Source organism: Pelophylax lessonae (genome assembly GCF_965119305.1).
Source record: "Pelophylax lessonae genome assembly, chromosome: 5".
NCBI classification, from domain to species: Eukaryota; Metazoa; Chordata; class Amphibia; order Anura; family Ranidae; genus Pelophylax; species Pelophylax lessonae.
This window is the reverse complement of record NC_138772.1, coordinates 550,183,142-550,203,480: the sequence shown is the minus strand read 5'-3', so window position 1 is coordinate 550,203,480 and position 20,339 is coordinate 550,183,142. Positions and strand designations below refer to the sequence as shown.

The following is a 20,339-nucleotide window of genomic DNA, read 5'->3' as shown; positions in this document are numbered from 1 at the left end:
GAGAATGTTATATATATATAGCAGAAAGTGAAAAATATTGTTATTTTTTTTTCAAAATTGTCGCTCTTTTTTTATTTATAGAGCAAAAAATAAAAACTGCACAGGTGATCAAATACCACCAAAAAAAAACTCTATTTGTGGAAAAAAAAAGGACATCGATTTTATTTGGGTACAGCGTTTCATGACCGCGCAATTGTCTATTTAACGCAGCGCCGAATCGGAAAATAGGGCCTGGTCAGGTAAGGGGGCAAATCCTTCTGGTCTTAAAGTGGTTAAAGAGACTAGGGACACCAGTTCAACAGTAGGTTTATGTGACAAACCAGATAGGGTCCCTGAAACAGGGGAATGGATAAGAAGTCAGGTACCAGAAATGGGTGGGGTGGTCCCCTTACGAACACCATAGAAATAGCCCCCCTACAGACTCAGGACAGTAAGAGGGTGCCCGTATATAGAATGCAGAGAGGGGCTAACATAACCCAAATAAAAGTGCCCACACTTGTGGCAAAAAAGGTGTTTAACCACTTAAGCCCCGGTAGATTTTACCCCCTTCCTGACCAGGGTTTTTTTTTGCGATTTTTTTTTTTACTGCGTGACTTTAACGGACAATTGCGCGGTCGTGCAACGCTGTACCTAAATGAAATTGACGTCCTTTTTTTCCCACAAACAGAGCTTTCTTTTGGTGGTATTTGATCACCTGTGCGATTTTTTGATCATGCCCTATAAACAAGAAAAGAGCGTCAATTTTGCAAAAATAACAATATTTTTCACATTTTTTATGTGAAATTCCCCAAAAAAAAAAATGTAAAAATCAAAATTTTTTAACTTTTCGGCTAATTTGTTTTCTGCTACATATGTTTGGTAAAAAAAATCGCAAAAAGCGTATTTTGATTGGTTTGCGCAAAAGTTATCGCGTTTACTAACAAAGGGAAAGATTTTTTGTCAATTTTGGTGTTTTTTTTTAAACGAGTAATGGCGACGATCTGCGATTTTTTTTTTTGCGGGACTGCGACATTGCGGCGGACAGATCGGACCCTTGACTGACATTTTTGACACTTTTGGGGGTACCAGTGACATTACTGCAGTAATCAGTGCTATACATATGCACTGTCACTGTAAAAATGACACTGGCAGGGAAGGGGTTAACTGTATTGGAGAGGGAGGGGTTAAGTGTGTCCTAGGGGCGTGTTTTTAACTCTGATTGGACATGTCTACTATTGTAAAAACAGAGATCAACGGTCCTACATAGTAGAACCGTCTGATCTCCATTTTTACACAGGGGAGAAGGACAGGCGGCTTGTTTACATAAGCCGCCCGCCTTTCTCCCGCTGTACCGACGATCAGCGAGTGACCGGCGGACATCGGGTCCGCCGGTCACACGCACTGACTGCTTGGTGAACGAGCTGCAGCGGGCGCGCGCTCGCCCGCTATTGGCTCACAAGCCGATGACAGGCTAGTGACGTATATATACGTCACTTTGCCTGGCCGGGGCTGACCGCCGCAGTATATTTACTTGCGGCGGTCGCAAGTAGTTAAAAATGTGACCTCTTTAGAGGTAAAGAGAAAAGTCCTCGGTCAGTCCCCTAGTGGCAAGGCGATTAGTGTGGTCCCAAAGAAAAGGTGTCGCTTTTCAAAGCGCACCCATAAAAAGTCATGGGGTTACAGGGAAAGTCACCTGGTAAGATTGGGTTTGGCCCTTATGGGTGATAGTTGGCATAGAGGTGCCAATTGGAAGAGGTTAGGCTGGTGTGTTACCCCCGCTGGGGTCAAAACAGGGGGGGGGGAGAATATACGACAGTGCAGTTAGCTGTGAGCGGGTATTTCGCCCTGGATTGTCAACCAGGCAGGTTGAGAGGCTCCAGGAGGATGGTTTTATTTGGAGGAGACTGTGTTTTTAGTTTCCTCTGGGGTTTGTAAAGTCCAGTTGGGGACCTGGAGCCTGGAGATTTCCCAGCAATCTGGGTGTGAGGAAATCTCCAATACTGGTACCACGGTTTAGGATTAGTCAGGGCACTGATGGTGCAGGTGTGTCTGGGTCTTTTATGGCACTTTTCCACTGCAAGTACCGGCTCGGTTCCACTCTGCACTGCTTGGCCCAGCTCGGCTCAGTTTGCTTTTCCATTGAGTGGTACGAGTCGGCACCTTTCAGCACTGTATAGGCTTGGTTTGCTTTTCCACTGTTGTAGTACTTAGTACTAAGTGGGTGGGATTACAACGATTCTCTGACCAATCAGTGGCTAGTAGTGACAAACAATCAAGGCTGCATGCAAAGGATTGTGGGATATGGTATCGGTACAGCCTGCTTGGAACCCCAACCGAGGTGGTACTGTTTAAGCGAGCCGTACCATGTAGTGGGAAAGCGCCGCTGTACCAAACCGTATCGAACCGTTCTAACACGTACCATGCGGTACCATGCAGTGGAAAAGCGCCAAACTGAGCCAAACCAATCCGTACCATGCAGTGGAAAAGCCCCAAACCGAGCCAAACCAATCCGTACCATGCAGTGGAAAAGCGCCAAACCGAGCCAAACCAATCCGTACCATGCAGTGGAAAAGCGCCAAACCAATCCGTACCATGCAGTGGAAAAGCGCCAAACCGAGCCGTACCATGCAGTGGAAAAGCCCCTTTAGTATAGACAGGACCATGGTTCTTGGCTCCACCCCGGCAGACAGGAGGTCTGGCCCAGGTGTCAGGAGGGCTCCACATGGCAGTCAGTGCAGCATGGGGGGCTGCTATCAGTGTGCACCCTGTTGGTGAGCAAACCGTCTGTAGGAGACAGACAAGGGCCTGAAGTGTAAGGCCAGAGCAGCATTGCTGCAAATGAGAGCCAGAAGGGCTGAATGGGGTTTATATTGATGAGCAAAGGAATGCTGAAAACCCCTGCAAGAGAAACTCAAGTTTTATTTCCTGAACTTTCTTTTAATAAAAATGGGGCAAACTTAGCCCTTATAAGAAGAAACAGCGAGTGGCGGTGTCCTTAAAGCTCGACCTTTGATTTGAGTCCCTAAAATATTTACAGTATAATCTATATGTATTCATCAACACCAGCAGATGACATGGCTCCCCAAATCATCACAGACTGTGGAAAATTGTGTATTTCATTTGGAAGTCAAGGTCCCAGAGTCTGGAGGAGGAGTGGAGAGGCACAGAATCAAAGTTGCATGAGGTCCAGTGTGATGATTTGAGGAGCCGTGTCATCTGCTGGTGTTGGTCCACTGTGTTTTATCAAGTCCAAAGTCAGCGCAGCCCTCTTACCAGGACATTCTAGAGCACTTCATGCTTCCCTCTGCTGACCAGCTTTATGGAGATGCTGATTTCATTTTCCAGAAGGACTTGGCAACTGCCCACACTGCCAAAACTACCAATACCTGGTCACATGATCATGGGATCACTGTGCTTGATTGGCCAGCAAACTCGCCTGACCTAAACCCCATAGAGAATCTGTGGGGTATTGTCAAGAGGAAGATGAGAGACACCAGACCCAACAATGCAGACGAGCCGAAGGCCGCTATCAAAGAAACCTGGGCTTCCATAACACCTCAGCAGTGCCACAGGCTGATCGCCTCCATGCCAGGCCGCGTTGATGCAGTAATTCATGCAAAGGCGCCCCGACCAAGTATTGAGTGCATCCTATACTGTACATGGACAGACTTCTCCCCCTATACTGTACATGGACAGACTTCTCATCCTATACTGTACATGGACAGACTTCTCATCCTATACTGTACATGGACAGACTTTTCACTAAGACAACATTTCTGTATTAAAAATCCTTTTTTTTTTTGGTCTTCTGTAATATTTTAATTTTCTGAGATACTGAATTTTGGGGTGTCACTCGCTGTGAGCCATAATCCTCAAAATGAAAGAAAGAAATGCTTGAAATCTATCACTCTGTATGTAGCACATCTACATAAATATATGAGTTTCAATTTTTGAATTGATGTACTGAAAAAAATTAACTTTTTAACTTTTTATGACATTCATCTGTATATATTGTTGGGGGGGGGGGTTCTATTTTTTCTAGCAGAAAAGTACTGATTTTTACATATATGACAGAAATGTGAGAATTGGCCCCGGACTGGAAGCAGTTAAAGTCTATCCGGCTTCACTGCTGTCCTATTGTTCTGCTTTCATTCTGTTGAGCTGCTTTGTCTGACGTGTCACTGAAGCAAGTTTAGTAAATAGTGTGATGTCGACAGGAACGTTTACATCCAATTTGTGTATCTTGAAAGAGAAGGCCGCATACATTAGGCTTTTGTTGGTAACGTTAGTGCGTGTTCCTGGTGTGCTGTGTTACTGAAAATGTTCCGTAATTATAACGTCTACTGTAAAATTCAATGAAATCTCACCAACCACAATAGGAACACTGCTGAATCCTGAATGCAATATTCCTATCGGGAAGTGTATTCACTAACAGCCAAATGGCGGCTTAACACATTTATGCTGAGAGGATATATACACCGCTCAATAAAATGAAAGGGACACTTTGAAAACACATCAGATCTCCATGGGGAAAAATCCCATGCTGGATATCTGTACTGGTATGGACTGAGTAATGTGTTAGGATCTATACTGGTATGGACTGGGTAATGTGTTAGGATCTATACTGGTATGGACTGGGTAATGTGTTAGGATCTATACTGGTATGGACTGAGTAATGTGTTAGGATCTATACTGGTATGGACTGGGTAATGTGTTAGGATCTATACTGGTATGGACTGGGTAATGTGTTAGGATTTATACTGGTATGGACTGGGTAATGTTAGGATCCATACTGGTATGGACTGGGTAATGTGTTAGGATCCATACTGGTATGGACTGGGTAATGTGTTAGGATCCATACTGGTATGAACTGGGTAAAGTTTTAGGATCTATACTGGTATGGACTGGGTAATGTGTTAGGATCTATTCTGGTATAGACTGGGTAATGTGTTAGGATCCATACTGGTATGGACTGGGTAATGTGTTAGGATCCATACTGGTATGAACTGGGTAAAGTTTTAGGATCTATACTGGTATGGACTGGGTACTGTGTTAGGATCTATACTGGTATGGACTGGGTAATGTGTTAGGATCTATACTGGTATGGACTGGGTAATGTGTTAGGATCTATACTGGTATGTACTGGGTAATGTGTTAGGATCTATACTGGTATGGACTGGGTAGTGTGTTAGGATCTATACTAGTATGGACTGGGTAATGTGTTAGGATCTATACTGGTATGGACTGGGTAATGTGTTAGGATCTATACTGGTATGAACTGGGTAATGTGTTAGGATCTATACCGGTATGTACTGGGTAATGTGTTAGGATTTATACTGGTATGGACTGGGTAATGTGTTAGGATCTATAATGGTCTGGACTGGGTAATGTGTTAGGATCTATACTGGTATAGACTGGGGAATGTGTTAGGATCTATACTGGTATGGACTGGGTAATGTGTTAGGATCTATAATGGTCTGGACTGGGTAATGTGTTAGGATCTATACTGGTATAGACTGGGTAATGTGTTAGGATCTATACTGGTATGGACTGGGTAATGTGTTAGGATCTATACTGGTATGGACTGGGTAATGTGTTAGGGAGGAAAGGATGCCACATCATTTGATGGAAATTAAACTTATCACCCTACCGAGGGCTGAATTCAAAGACACCCCGAAAATCAAAGTGAAAAAATTATGCAGATAACTAGTCAATTTTGCTAAAACTTGACCCCCAAATGCTTGTATGCATGCCTGACAACGTTGGGGCATGCTCCTAATAAGACGGCGGATGGTGCCCTGGGGTAATTCCTCCCAGATCTGGACCAGGGCATCACTAAGCTCCTGAACAGACTGAGGTGCAACCTGGTGGCATCGGATGGACCAAAACATAATGTCCCGAAGGTGTTCTATGGGATTTAGGTCAGGTGAGCGTGGGGGCCATTCGATGGTATAATTTCCTTCATCCTCCAGGAACTGTCACATGTGCTCAGGGTGACCCTGCTCTCATCTGTAAAAAGCACAGGGCACCAGTTAGGGACCACCCAATTCTGGTGGTCAATGGCAAATGCCAATCAAGCGCCACAGGGCCAGGCAGTGAGCACAGGGCCCACTAGAGGATGTCGGGCACTCAGGTCACCCTCATGAAGTCTGTTTCTGATTGTTTGGACAGAGACATTCACACCAGTGGCCTGCTGGAGGTCATTTTGTAGGGCTCTGGCAGTGCTCATCCTGTTCCTTCTTGCACAAAGGAGCAGATACCGGTCCTGCTGATGGGTTAAGGACCTTCAATGGCCCTGTCCAGCTTTCCTAGAGTAACTGCCTGTCTCCTGGAATCTCCTCCATGCTCCTGAGACTGTGCTGGGAGACACAGCAAACCTTCCGGCAATGGCACGTATTGATGTGCCATCCTGGAGGAGTTGGACTGCCTGTGCAACCTTTATAGGGTCCAGGTATCTCCTCATACTACCAGTAGTGACACTGACCCCAGCCAAACTCAAAACTAGTGAAAAACAGTCAGAAAAGATAATTAGGGGAAAAAAATGTTATGGGCCTCTACCTGTAAAACCATTCCTGTTTTGGGGGCATCTCAATGTTGCACATCTAGTTCACCTTCATTAACACCGAAGCAGCTAAAACTGATTGAAACCCCCTATGCTACTTAACTGACCAGATCAATATCCCAGGAGTTTAATTGACTTGATGTTCTACTTTGATTAAAAAGTGTTCCTTTATTTTTTTTTGAGCAGTATGTGTGTGTGTGTGTACATATATACACACACACACACACACACACATATAGATATATATAGATATATACAGTACATACAATCAGCCATAACTTTATGATCACCCACCTAATATTAAGTAGGTTCCCCTTTTGCTGCAAAAACAGCCCTGACCCCTTGAGGCATGGACTCCACTAGACCACTGAATCAGAGGCGTAACTACAACCTTGGGGGCCCCAGCATAAGACAACCATGAAGGCCCCCCTGTCCCCCAACTGGTGTCCTTCTCCACTAATCCTGGGTCCCATTGCTCCTGTTATGGGACCCTTTATTATGGTCCTGCAGCCGGTCCAGTTCCTGCTGTCTTAGGGCTGCCACCACGGTGGCACAATGGCAGTGCCCGGTCGCAAATCTGACCTTTGTGACCCTGGTAGTTTTGCCACTGGTGTCAGTATTTTTTTTTTGCTATTTTTGTTATTATTTTTTACTTTTTTATTTATTTTTACCAGTTTTGTTTTTTATTATTTTTTCAATTTTTTAGGAGCCCCGTTGGGGGGGTTTAGGTAAAATATCAGGGGTCTAAACAGACCGCTGATGTTTCACCTTTGAGATAGAGAAAGGAGATTGAGGACACAGCCCAGTCGCAAATGCGACCTTGGGACGCTGGTAGTTCAGTCACTGGTGTCAGTAGTTTTTTTTTTAAATTAATTTTTACCTTTTTATTTATTATTATTATTTTTTTATTTTATTTTTTATTATTATTATTATTATTTTTTTTTTTTACAATTTTATTTTTATTAGTTTTTAAACATTTTTTAGGGCTTTTGTGAGATATCAGGGGTCTAAAGAGACCTCTGATGTCTCATGTTTGATACAGAGAAAGAAGATTGTGGATACCTCAATCTCCATATCTGCAGCCTCAGCAGCTGAGAATGATTGTACAAGAATAGCTCTGTACAGAACTTCCCATTTATTCACAAACTGAAGCATAGTAAAGTTATGAATGGACAGAGTCAGTGATCGGTACCGGTGTCCATTCAGAAAAGGAAGGGGTTGGTAAATTACAAACCGGCCCCTTTTCCTGCTCTACATCCTGATGTTTACCCTGCAGCAGCCGGTGTGAGAGGGGAGAGGGGAATCTGGCAGCGCTGCAGGGGAGCAAGGGGGAGCCAGGAGAGCAGGAAGGATCCTGGGGCAGTAGGATCATGATAGGAGGGGTGGCATATAGAAGAACAACCCCCTCCAACTTTCTTCTGGTACTGCATATTCTGCCGCTCCTCTCCTGGTCCTACTGGCCCAGCCCCCCTGTGCTCTCCTGGCTCCCCCTTGCCCCACTGCAGCGTTGCCAGATTCCATTCTCACACCGGCTGCTGCAGGGTGTGTATCAGGATGGAGAGTGGGAGAAGGGGCCGGTAAATATGTTATTTACCGGCCCTTTCCTTTTCTGGATGGAGAGGAGGAAAAAACAGGCTTTCAGCGGCTGCAAGAGGAAAATTAAGAGATTGGTTTCTCTATATGCCGCCGTCCCTCCTATCCAGAGGTACAGGGGAGCCTCACAGGCTATCCAGAACATGGGGCCAGGTTGCAATTGCGACCCCCTGTAAGTACGTCCCTGCTCTGAAGGTATGCTGTGGTAACTGGTACCAAGCCTTCAGTAGCAGATCCTTTACATCCTGTAAGTTGTGAGCTGGGGCCTCAATGGATCGGACCGGTTTTTCCAGCACATCCCACAGATGCTGATTGGATTGAGATCAGGAGAGTTTGGAGGCCAAGTCATCACCTCCAAGGCGTTGTTGTATTCCTCAAGCTATTCTTGAACCATTTTTGCAGTGTGGCAGGGTGCATTATCCTGCTAAAGGAGGCCACTGCCATCAGGGAAAACTGTTTCCATGAACGGGTTTACTTGGTCAGCAACAATGTTTAGGTAGGTGGTACTTGTTAAGTAACATCTACATGGATGTCAGGAGCCAAGGTTTCCCAGCAGACCATTGCCCAAAGCATCACACTGCCTCCACCGGCTTGTCTTCTTCCTATACTTCATCCTGTTGCCATCATCTCTAAGTAAGTGACGCACACACACGAGGCCATCCACGTGATGTACAAGAAATTGTCATTTATCAGGTCAGGCCACCTTCTTCCATTGCTCGGGGGGCCAGTTCTTCAGCTCACGTGCCCATTTTTAGCACTTTTAGCTGTGGACATGGGTCAGCGTGGGCACCCTGACTGGTCTGCGGCTACACAGCCTCATACACAACAAACTGCGGTGCCCATTTTTTCTACTTTCAACACATCAACTTCAGGGACATGTTCACTTCTTGCCTAATTTAAAAAAAAATAACATGAATTAAAAATAACATTCATTTTCTGTTTATTTTATTACAATGCCATCTGAAAGAGAGAGGGATAAATTAGGCAAGAAGTGAACATGTCCCTGAAGTTGATGTGTTGAAAGTAGAAAAAATGGGCACCGCAGTTTGTTGTGTATGAGGCTGTGTAGCCGCAGACCAGTCAGGGTGCCCACGCTGACCCGTGTCCACAGCTAAAAGTGCTAAAAATGGGCACGTGAGCTGAAGAACTGGCCCCCCGAGCAATGGAAGAAGGTGGCCTGACCTGATAAATGACAAGTTCACATAACCTGTAAGTGGGACAGGGGTGGGGGTGGTTGCTGAACATGTTATATATGGGTGTAACACGTAACCAGTTCAGAAGGTGATATTAGCTTTTAATCCTCATCTGGCCAAGGATAATGTTGCTTCTGCCCCAATTCTCCCCTCCCCAACCCACACCTTTTTGGTATAATATCACACACCCTAGGAGGTTGAAGGACGATCTGCGCCATTCCATCTCAGGCATGCACAGTGGGGAGCCGGCTGTAACTTGTCACCACCAACTCCCAAATCCAAGATGGCGGGGCTGGAGATCTGCAGCTCTGAGAAGAAACAGCTGCAGGGAAGACTCCATAGGCTGGGAAGTACCTGTTTCTTAAAAGTCAACACCTACAGTAATTGTAGCTGCTGACTTTCAATGTTCACCATCCAGGTGAACATCCTGTTTAAATATATGCACACTGCCACCTATAGGATGCAGTGTTCATCTGTAGGTTGGGGTCTTATTTGCTGAATGAAGCCTCCAGCCTGTATGCGATCACGATGTTATAGCTGATGTAGTGCTCACACTCCCCGTTGTATCCCCATCTTGGACACGGGGGCGAGTAACCATGAGATGACCATCACAATGTGCTTTATTTGTATAATACATGTATTTCACTTTTTATTATTTTTTTAAATTTAACTTTATTTCTCTCACAAGGGGGCTAACATAATATGATATAAAAGCACAAGTTCCTGGTCAGCAGGCATTGGACGGGCGTCTCAGTGTGTATATCCTACAAACCTTACTAGGAGCAGCAGCTCTTTCACAACCAGTCCTGCTCACACCAGCATGTGCATAGGCAGTCTTCAAACTAGGGTATAAAGACTTTGACTTCCCCCATCTGTTGCTGGGACTTGTAGTTCCCTACTGCGGTTCTCATCCTGTGGCTGCTGGAAGAGCATGTGCACAGCAGATGGGGGTGACAACAGAGCTGGGGCCAGGCCCTGAATGCTTGAAGCTGTCCAGGGATAAGAGGTATGAGAGAACAATGGACACAGAGGTAAATCATTATACAGGGAGAAAAAGAGGCCTTAGTTAAAGTATGGGCTTTACCTCCCCATAGGAATGCCAATAAATTGGGCTTCTGCATGGGGTGGAGCTACAGCAAGCAGAAACAGGAAAATTAATGTTGTTTTATTTTGCAACCAGAGCATGGATCAGAGTAGGACCAAGTGCTACTTGCCCTCGATCCCCTAGGGGATTCGACAACCAGTTTTAGGTTGTGGGGATGATTTTTCTTTAAATCAAAATGGAGAAACAGACTTGCTGTGTCAGATGATATGCGAGTTCCGTTTTCAGTCACTGGACCGCAATGACATATAATTGCACAAAAACTTTAAAAATCTTACAAGTTGTAACAAGCTTGTGTATTTGTGATTTGCTCGATATAAATAAATGGGATATAACCGTGATTATTTCCTCCCAGCTGGTCTGTCCCTAACTATAAAGTAAAGATCAAGTTATTGATATCTTGTGAAGTCATACCACTACCTAATAGGACTGGTGATGATGATTTGGACAATCTGGTAAAAGGAGATAGGACATAATGGATTACCCAGTGGAGGTCTGTAATCGTAATAAGATTGGGAAGCTCTGAGTCACTCTGTAATAGTATTTGTATGCCATAAGGCTGCAGGTATCTGATAAGCCTAGCCATGTTCCCTCTTTGTAGGTGCTCCTGGCTTAAAATCGTGTTTTTGACTTCTGGTGAAGTCATACTGCTACCTAATAGTGTCTCGGCCTTTTCAAGATCAAGTGTAGTATCTGTTCTTATCAGGATCTAATAAGAACACTCCGCCATCATTCTATACTTTCAGCTGGCTGGCTCTATAGTATCTTCTGGGGGATTGTCATGTGGGAGCAGAAATCGGCTTGCGAGATGGGGTTTGGGAATAATTTCCTGGTGGAGGATTTCAAGGGGCCCAGTGCTCCTAAGTTGACTGTGCTACCTTGTCTACTCAGGGACTGGGAAGGCAGAGAGCCCCTGGTCCAACCAGGGCCGGTGCTACACTATTTTACACCCCAGGCAAGACCAGCTACTTGCGCCCCCCCACAAATAAATAAAAAGGGAAGGGGTTAAAAACTCCTCTATGTCATAGCCAGTGACCCTGATCTGATGGTTGCTCCATGTAATGCTGTCATACCCAGAGACCCCCATATTCCTCCATGTCACACCTGGGGACCCTGATGTCCCCCTATATCACACCCAGGGACCCTAATGTTTTTCCATGTCAAATCCTGGGACCCCAATATTCCTCCATGTCATGCTGTCATACCCACTGACCCCGATGTTCCACCATGTCACACCCAGGGACCCCTGTGTTCCTCCATATCATGCTGTCATACTCAGTGACCCCAATGTTCCTCTATGTCACACCAGGAGCCCCTGATGTTCCTCCATGTCACACCTGAGGACCCTGATGTTCTTCCATGTCACACCTGGAGACCTCAATCCCCCATGGCACACCCAGGGATCCCAATTCCTCTTTGCACACCTGGTGACCCCAAACCCCTGTTACACTCTTGACCCCTATCCCCCATGTCGCACCTGGTGACTCCGATTCCCCATGGCACACCTGGTGACCCCGATTCTCTTTCACACCAGGGATCCTCCATGTCACACCCAGGGACCCTGATCCCCTGTTCTGGGGACACTCACTGGGCAGTATGAAGAGAGTGGCCCGCACTATGCCCTCCTTGACCATGATCCTGCTGATTCCTTCTTCCAGGATGCTCCTCTCCTGGACCACAGTGCTCACCACAGCTCCAACCGGCTCCTGATGGAGGGAGAAGCAGCAGTCAGAGAGCTCCACACCTCCTACATCACCAACCTCCTTAGACCATTCCGTTGCCTTGTCTCTTCTGCTGCAGTAAAGGTGCCGCCCTCCAGTGCCAAGCTCAGGTTCAGCTCTCCTCCGCTCCCTGCTTAATACCGACCCAGGGAAATGAATGGCTGCCCACCAGCTCAGTGTAGAGAGTTACATCCTGCCCAGGGTTTATGCCACTCTGCTCCAGACAAAGAGGATCATCATGCAGGCAAGAATCTGGTGGGCTCCCATCCCTTCCTCATAGATGCACCCCTAGGTGGCAATGCGCCCTAGGCGGCTGCCTAGTTTGCCTAGTGGAAGCAGCGGCCCTGGGTCCAACATGCCCCCTGGGAGTGGCTTCCGGGGGGAGGGGGGTACCGGAGTAACACTATGGGTTTGGGACCCCACTTTCTGAAACTGCACTAGTTCTCATGGCCTAGGCTGGGGTCGGCAAGCCGTCGATTGCAGAGAGTCTACAGGTGGGTCGTGACCACAGCTTTGCCTGCCCCCAGCCTCCTCCGCTCTCATTCACTGCACAGCGGATAGTGGGAGGCAGCATAGTGGTGGATGGAGGGCGGGGCTGGTGCTGCTTAGCTATTGGTTGCTAGGTGGTCCTAGAAACCAATTACAAGCTTATAAAATGTTAATTCTGGCAGCTAATGCTCCCGCCTTTCGCCCAGCACTATGCCGTCTCCTGATCTCCACTTTGCTGCACACACACACTGTCAGGTAGGTAGTGCTACTTACACAGCCCTGTGTGTATGTGGCGGGGAAGGTGGAGGAAAATTATATAAAGAGGACAGAGGAGACACTGTTGGAGGGGGGAACAGAGGACACTACAGTGAGGGGGGGGGGAATTGGGAACACTGCTTTGGGGGATGAGGAGGCAAAGGACACTGCTTTCAGGGGGCAGGGACACATTGTAGGGGGCAGAAGACCCAGCTATGGGTGGTAGAGGACATTACAGGACACTACAGTGGGGGGGGGGGGACAGTTGGTGAAGAGGGCAGAGGACACTGTTTTGGGAGGTACAGGACACTACAGTGGAGGATTATGTGAAGTGGGACAAAGGACGCTGCTTTGGGGGGACACTACTGTGGGGGCAGAAGACACTACAGTGGGGGGGGTGATGTGAAGGGGGCAGAGGACACTGCTATGGGGGGGGGGGGGGGTTACAGAATACTACGTCTACATCATCTTTTTTTTTTCTTAAGGGCGCAGCCTAGCTTCCCCCCCCCCCCCAAAAAAAAAATCTTTGCTTTCCTGCATGTTGTCCAAGTAAATCTCAACCTCTGGAAGGTTGCCTACCTCTGGCCTAGACTTTCTGGCCATTTTAGTTGACCAAGCCACAAGGTCTAGGTTTGTCACTTGCACTTATGTATTTGTCTTTTTTTCACTTGGATTTTAGGGTGTGGGTATTCAGGCCTACAGGATGTGTGACTCAGGTTCCTTCCTCCCCTGCCTTTGGGGGGTCTCTCTTCAGGAGAGCTCCTCACCTTGTACTCGTTGGTCAGGAGGAGAGGTGTCCACTGGGTCTTTAGGCTAGGTGGACCTAAGTGTGGTTTACCCCTGCCAATGGTCTTGGTGGGTCAGGGAAAGGTCCTTCTTCAGGAGTTGACCATAAGGCACACCCTAAGTGCACTTTTTGTGTGTGGTTCACTATTATTGTACTCTTTGCATTTTTAGTTTTTGCGCATCGCACCATGGGCTCCAAGAAAACTGGTGTCTAATTGGGCTGGTGATGATGATGCAAATTTTGGACAGTTGGTAAAGGAGTTATGGGGACATTTTGGGCACACTGGGGGTCTGTACACATAAAAAGATCAGTAACCTCTGAGCCCTTCTGTAATAGCCTCTGCAGGGCCATAAATAAGGAGGTACCACCAGTCCCCCTGTTCAGGGCCGGCAGCTGCATGCACACAATATGATCCTTCAGGATGAATAGTGGGGGAATAGTCAAGTAAATATGTTGTTTTTACCAACCCCCTTTCTTTCCCGAATTAACACAATGTGTGATCTGTACTGATCATTCACTAGGTTCATTCATAACTGTGAGTGCCCTGTCAGATTGCCTGTATGGGGCCCCTTGGTTTCTTACAGGAGCCCTAAGCCTCTGTATTCCATCAGGCTGCAGGTATTCGCAAAGTCTAGCCGTGTTGCCAGTTTGTCAGTGCTCACCCAAGCTGCTATGATCGTATTACCTGATCCGGTCTGATGTATAATTGTGAGCGCTGATCCATTTGTTGGCTTCCTTTCTTTTTTTTTTTTCTTTTGTCATCTGAATTTTTTCTTCTGTTCTCTACTTCCAAAAGCCCAGCAAGATAATTTGCTTTTTCTACTGTTTAGTCATAAGCCAAGCAACGCTCCCTGCCCTGGAAGGGAATCTTCACCAACGTCTACCTGTAATTCTTTCATCTTTAGTGACCCTTTCTGTTACTTTTTGCTCGTGTTTCTTTGTAGATGGGTCTTTGTAGTCTCCACATTCATATCTCATATTCTTTCTACTGTTCTGTAAACCCCGTGTCCAGAGCTCTTTGTTTTTGACTGATCTTTCACTCCTAGCATTCTGTTTCTTGTAGAGATATCCTTTGATCCCAGTGCGATCCTGTCTCTGTTCATAATGCAATGCTGTAAATGCAGCTCTCATGTGTCTCTGGAACTGAACTCAACAGAAAAACTGTAATTTAACTATATTCCTCAATCGCCATGAAGGATGCAAATCTCCTTTATGTGCACCAAATGGCTATACAAGCATAGATCCCAACTGTCCCTCATTTGGACCCTAGCCCCTCTTTCCTCCTTTTTTGGGAACCCCCTGCTAAAAGTGATTTTGTATAAAAGTCTTAATACATTAGCCACACCACGTTGGTGGTCAATGGGAGATGATGGTTCCCTTACGTGGTCAGTGTGAAGAATGTTCCTTACATTGGGGGTCAGTGGGAAGAATGTCCATTACATTGGGGGTCAGTGGGAGGAATGTCCCTTACATTGGTGATCAGTGGGAAGAATGTTCCTTACATTGGGGGTCAGAGGGAAGAATGCTCTTTACATTGGGGGTCAGTGGGAAGAATGTCCCTTACATTGGTGGTCAGTGAGAAGAATGTTCCTTACATTGGTAATCAGTGGGAAGAATGCTCCTTACATTGGTGATCAGTGAGAAGAATGCTCCTTACATTGGTGGTCAGTGGGAAGAATGCTCTTTACATTGGGGGTCAGTGGGAAGAATGCTCCTTACATTGGGGGTCAGTGGGAAGAATGACCCTTACATTGGTGATCAGTGGGAAGAATGTTCCTTACATTGGAGGTCAGTGGGAAGAATGCTCCTTACATTGGGGGTCAGTGGGAAGAATGCTCCTTACATTGGGGGTCAGAGGGAAGAATGTCCCTTACATTGGTGATCAGTGGGAAGAATGCTCTTTGCATTGGGGGTCAGTGGGAAGAATGTTCCTTACATAAGTGGTCAGTGGGAAGAATGCTCCTTACATTGGGGGTCAGAGGGAAGAATGCTCCTTACATTGGGGGTCAGAGGGAAGAATGTCCCTTACATTGGGGGTCAGTGGGAAGAATGCTCCTTACATTGGGGGTCAGTGAGAAGAATGTCCCTTACATTGGTGGTCAGTGGGAAGAATGTCCCTTACATTGGTGATCAGTGGGAAGAATGTTCCTTACATTGGTGATCAGTGGGAAGAATGTCCTTTACATTGGTGATCAGTGGGAAGAATGTCCCTTACATTGGTGGTCAGTGGGAAGAATGTCTCTTACATTGGTGGTCAGTGGGAAGAATGTCTCTTACATTGGAGATCAGTGGGAAGAATTCTTCTTACATTGGAGATCAGTGGCAAAAACGTTAACATGATCATTGGTTTCAGTGGTTTCTGGTTACTAGTGGTGAAAGTAGAAGCTCCACTATTACAATGCCACTGGCTCTGCAAAGTGGCATTGGCGCCAGAACTATGGAGGTACCATTAAGTAGGGGTTTTAATCCACACTGTTCAAGGCATCCCAAGCAAGTTGTTGGATGTGCACTCAGACTAGGAAGTTCACATATTGTATGAAAATGTATTGGTGGAAATTGTGTAAAACCAAAAAATATGAAGTCCAGTTCACACAGCTGGTAAAATAATAGCCTAGAATATTTGCTCACTGATTATTCACGAAGTTACCAGCTATGAGTTTACCTTTATTTGTTGGTCATGTGACGTTTATATGAGGCTCCACCCCAAAGCAGTTTACTCTCCGCCATCGTTTTACAGGGTGAAACTAATTGTGGGTGTGGTCATTATAACTCTCAGGGATAGTAATGATATTTCCGGAGTTCTCACTGTATGTGTGTGTTTATTTTCAGGTGTGCCTGCTGTATTTGTTACAATCTGGGCGCGGGAAAGAGCCACATTTGCAGATACAGAGTGAGTACAACTTTCTTATTCAGTAAGGCCCCTTTCACACTTGTGCGACTTGTCATGCGATTTGGGACTGCAAAATCGCATGACAAGTCGTTCTCCATTGTTTCCAATGAGTACCATTCATATCTGTGCAACTTGAAGTCGCACCGACTTCAAAGTAGTCCCTGCACTACTTTGGCACGATTTTGAAGCGCTTTAAGGCCAAAGACATTCAAGCCCAGTCAAACTCGCGTCAAAATCGCGGCAACAAAGTCGCGGCAAAATCGTAGGAAAATTGCGCGACTTTGAAGTCGCACAAGTGTGAAAGGGGCCTAAAGAGAACCAGTCACTTAACACATCTTTTTTATTTTTATGCACCTAGAATATATTTTGCTGATTTAAACAAAGTTCGGTTGGGCATTAACCAGTTGTGGAAAATTGTTTACAAACATTTATCAGACAGGAGATAGAGAGATACAAAGTAACATTGTTTATAAACATTGATCAGACAGGAGATAGAGAGATACAAAGTAACATTGTTTATAAACATTGATCAGACGGGAGATAGAGAGATACAAAGTAACATTGTTTATAAACATTGATCAGACAGGAGATAGAGAGATACAAAGTAACATTGTTTATAAACATTGATCAGACGGGAGATAGAGAGATACAAAGTAACATTGTTTATAAACATTGATCAGACGGGAGATAGAGAGATACAAAGTAACATTGTTTATAAACATTGATCAGACGGGAGATAAAGAGATACAAAGTAACATTGTTTATAAACATTGATCAGACGGGAGATAGAGAGATACAAAGTAACATTGTTTATAAACATTGATCAGACGGGAGATAAAGAGATACAAAGTAACATTGTTTATAAACATTGATCAGACAGGAGATAGAGAGATACAAAGTAACATTGTTTATAAACATTGATCAGACAGGAGACAGAGAGATACAAAGTAACATTGTTTATAAACATTGATCAGACAGGAGACAGAGAGATACAAAGTAACATTGTTTATAAACATTGATCAGACAGGAGATAGAGAGAGAGAAAGTAACATTGTTTATAAACATTGATCAGACAGGAGATAGAGAGATACAAAGTAACATTGTTTATAAACATTGATCAGACAGGAGACAGAGAGATACAAAGTAACATTGTTTATAAACATTGATCAGACGGGAGACAGAGAGATACAAAGTAACATTGTTTATAAACATTGATCAGACGGGAGATATCACAATATTACAAAACAAAAGCCTTGTTTGCTAAAAAAAAAACAAAAAAAAAAAACAATCTTTAACCACCTGCCGCAGTTATACGGTTCCTGCCAATCGCTGTACCTGTACGGTGGGTTCGCTGGAGCGCTCCTGGGGCTGCTGGTGGTGCACACCCATGCCCACTCGACAGCTGGGAACTAGAGGCATGGGGTCGGTGGCCGGGATAGCCGTCGCGCACCCGTAATCGCTCCCTGTGAAGAGCGAACGGCGGTCTGCTGTTGTAAACACAGCAGATTGTTGTTCTCTCTGGTATCAACACAGAGCCCCTGTGTTCCTGCTATTTATATTACAAGCCCATCCCCCCCATAGTTAGAAAACACCCTCTAGGCTCACACTTAAGCCTTTGATCGCCCCTGGGTTAACACCTTCCCTGCCAGTGTCATTATTACAGTAACAGTGCAAATTTTTAGCACTTATTACCCCCAAAAGTGTAAAAAATGTCAGTCAGGAGTTCCGTTCTGTCCGCCGCAAGGTCGCAGTCCCGCAAAACAAAACGCAGATCGCCGCCATTACTAGTAAAAAAAAAAAATAAAAATTACATAATCTTTCCCGTGGTTAGTAGACGCAAAAACTTTTGCGCAAACCAATTAAAATACGCTTATTGCGATTTTTTTTTTTACCAAAAATATGTAGCAGAAAACATATTGGCCTAGAATGTTAAAAAATTTTGAATTTTAAATGTTTATTCTTTTGGGGAATGTTATATAGCAGAAAGGGAAAAATAGTAAAATAAAAAATAATAATAAAATGATATATTAATTTAATATATATATATATATATATATATATATATATATATATATATATATATATATATAAAATATAATATATTAAAATAATAATAAAATGAAAAAGGTTTTTTTTCAGAATGCGCAAAAAAAAAAAAAAAACGCAGAGGTGATCAAATGCCACCAAAAGAAAGCTCTATTTGTGGGAAAAAAAGGACATCAATTTTTTTTCGGTACAGCATCGCACGACCGCGCAATTTTCCTTTAAAGTAACGCAGTGCCGTATCGCAAAATATGGCCTGGTCATTAAGGGGGGAAATCTTCCGGTCCAGAAGTAGTTAAAGAGAATGGATGGACCATTTTGATCTTTTTCTGCCATGGTTCTCCGATGATTCTATAGATGTAAAATGACAGCCGGTGTAAGGATTGCACTTCTGGAATTGGTCATTCAGCTTGCTGGAGGGACTGACCCTACGGCCGCCCACGCACGCGCTTGCATGAAGCCTCTTCCTATTAATAATTACATTGTGATTCACCATGACACATCCAGCGAGAGCTCCGATCCATACATGGTGACAGAGGTGGGCCGCCCGCTGTCTTGCTTCCTGTATTTTCTGCCTAAAGAAACATAAATAGCTTACCTGATTAGAATGTAATCATCAAAAGTTTTTCTTATGTAAAAAGAATGAATATGTTTGATACATTGTAAGAGGGAAAAGAAATGTAACAATGTGATTGTGTATAAAAACAAAATCACGAGATGCTGAGATATTTAAATACACGGTTTTGTATATACTGTATATCAATTTGATGGAATATAATTGGATATTTATTTCTAAGAAGAAGAGAACAACAACAAAACATTCATAAGATGCCATAGAAGTGATACAGATATAAATTATTCATTTTATGTACATCAATAAATTCATGAATGGTTATTATACAAAAGGGAAGTTCATTACCGGCACTTCGCCGACAGCTGCCGGGCGGTTATCCTTTCCCCATCCCATAACTCCAATATAAATATTCTTCCAAATCATCTTTTCCTTTCGAAGAGATGATCTATTTCACTGCACACTGTGAGCGTCTCACATTGTGCATTAGAAGCTGCAGTGAGTCACATAGAGCCCGTCCCATTTCCTGGATGATGGACTTTGGATGATGGCATTATCCAGTCCAGCCTTTTTCAACCAGGGTGCCCAGACACCGGGGGGGGGGGGGGGGGGGAGGTGGTAACGTCAGTAGTGTTGGGCGAGCGGTTCGGACCAAGAATAAGTTCTGCCCGAACATCGCCTGTTTGGCGAACACCCGAATTTGCGGGCGGGTCGCCAGGATGTTTGCCCATCAAGCACCCCACAATGCACTGCACGCTGCACAGTGCATTCTGAGCCCTGATTGGGCAAAGTTTTGCCCAAACAGGGCACAGTAAATAGCTAGTTGTTAGGGAGCGGGGCTGGGAAGCAAACCCCTGCATCCTTAACAATGGATGAGTATTTAGCTGCCAATCAGTGCCGCCTATCAGTGCAGCCTCATCAGTGCCAACCAGTGCAGCCTATAAGTGCCCAACAATGCTCATCAGTGCAGCCTCATCAGTGCCAACCAGTGCAGCCTATAAGTGCCCAACAATGCTCATCAGTGCAGCCTCATCAGTGCCAACCAGTGCAGCCTATAAGTGCCCAACGATGCCCATCAGTGCCAAATAGTGCATTCTATTAGTGCCCATCAGTGCAGCCTCATCAGTGCCACAGTGAATAGTTGATTGTTAGGG

At 45.0% G+C, this 20,339-nt stretch overlaps 1 protein-coding gene across 1 annotated transcript in view; it reads left to right on the top strand.

Moving 5' to 3' along the window:
- PTH1R (parathyroid hormone 1 receptor) overlaps positions 1-20,339 on the top strand; it is a 560,628-nt gene that overhangs the window by 498,997 nt on the left and 41,292 nt on the right. Inside the window, exon 8 of the mRNA XM_082258610.1 lies at positions 16,511-16,571. Within this exon, the coding sequence (XP_082114736.1) occupies positions 16,511-16,571 (61 nt within the window). The remainder of the gene's footprint in view (positions 1-16,510; positions 16,572-20,339) is intronic.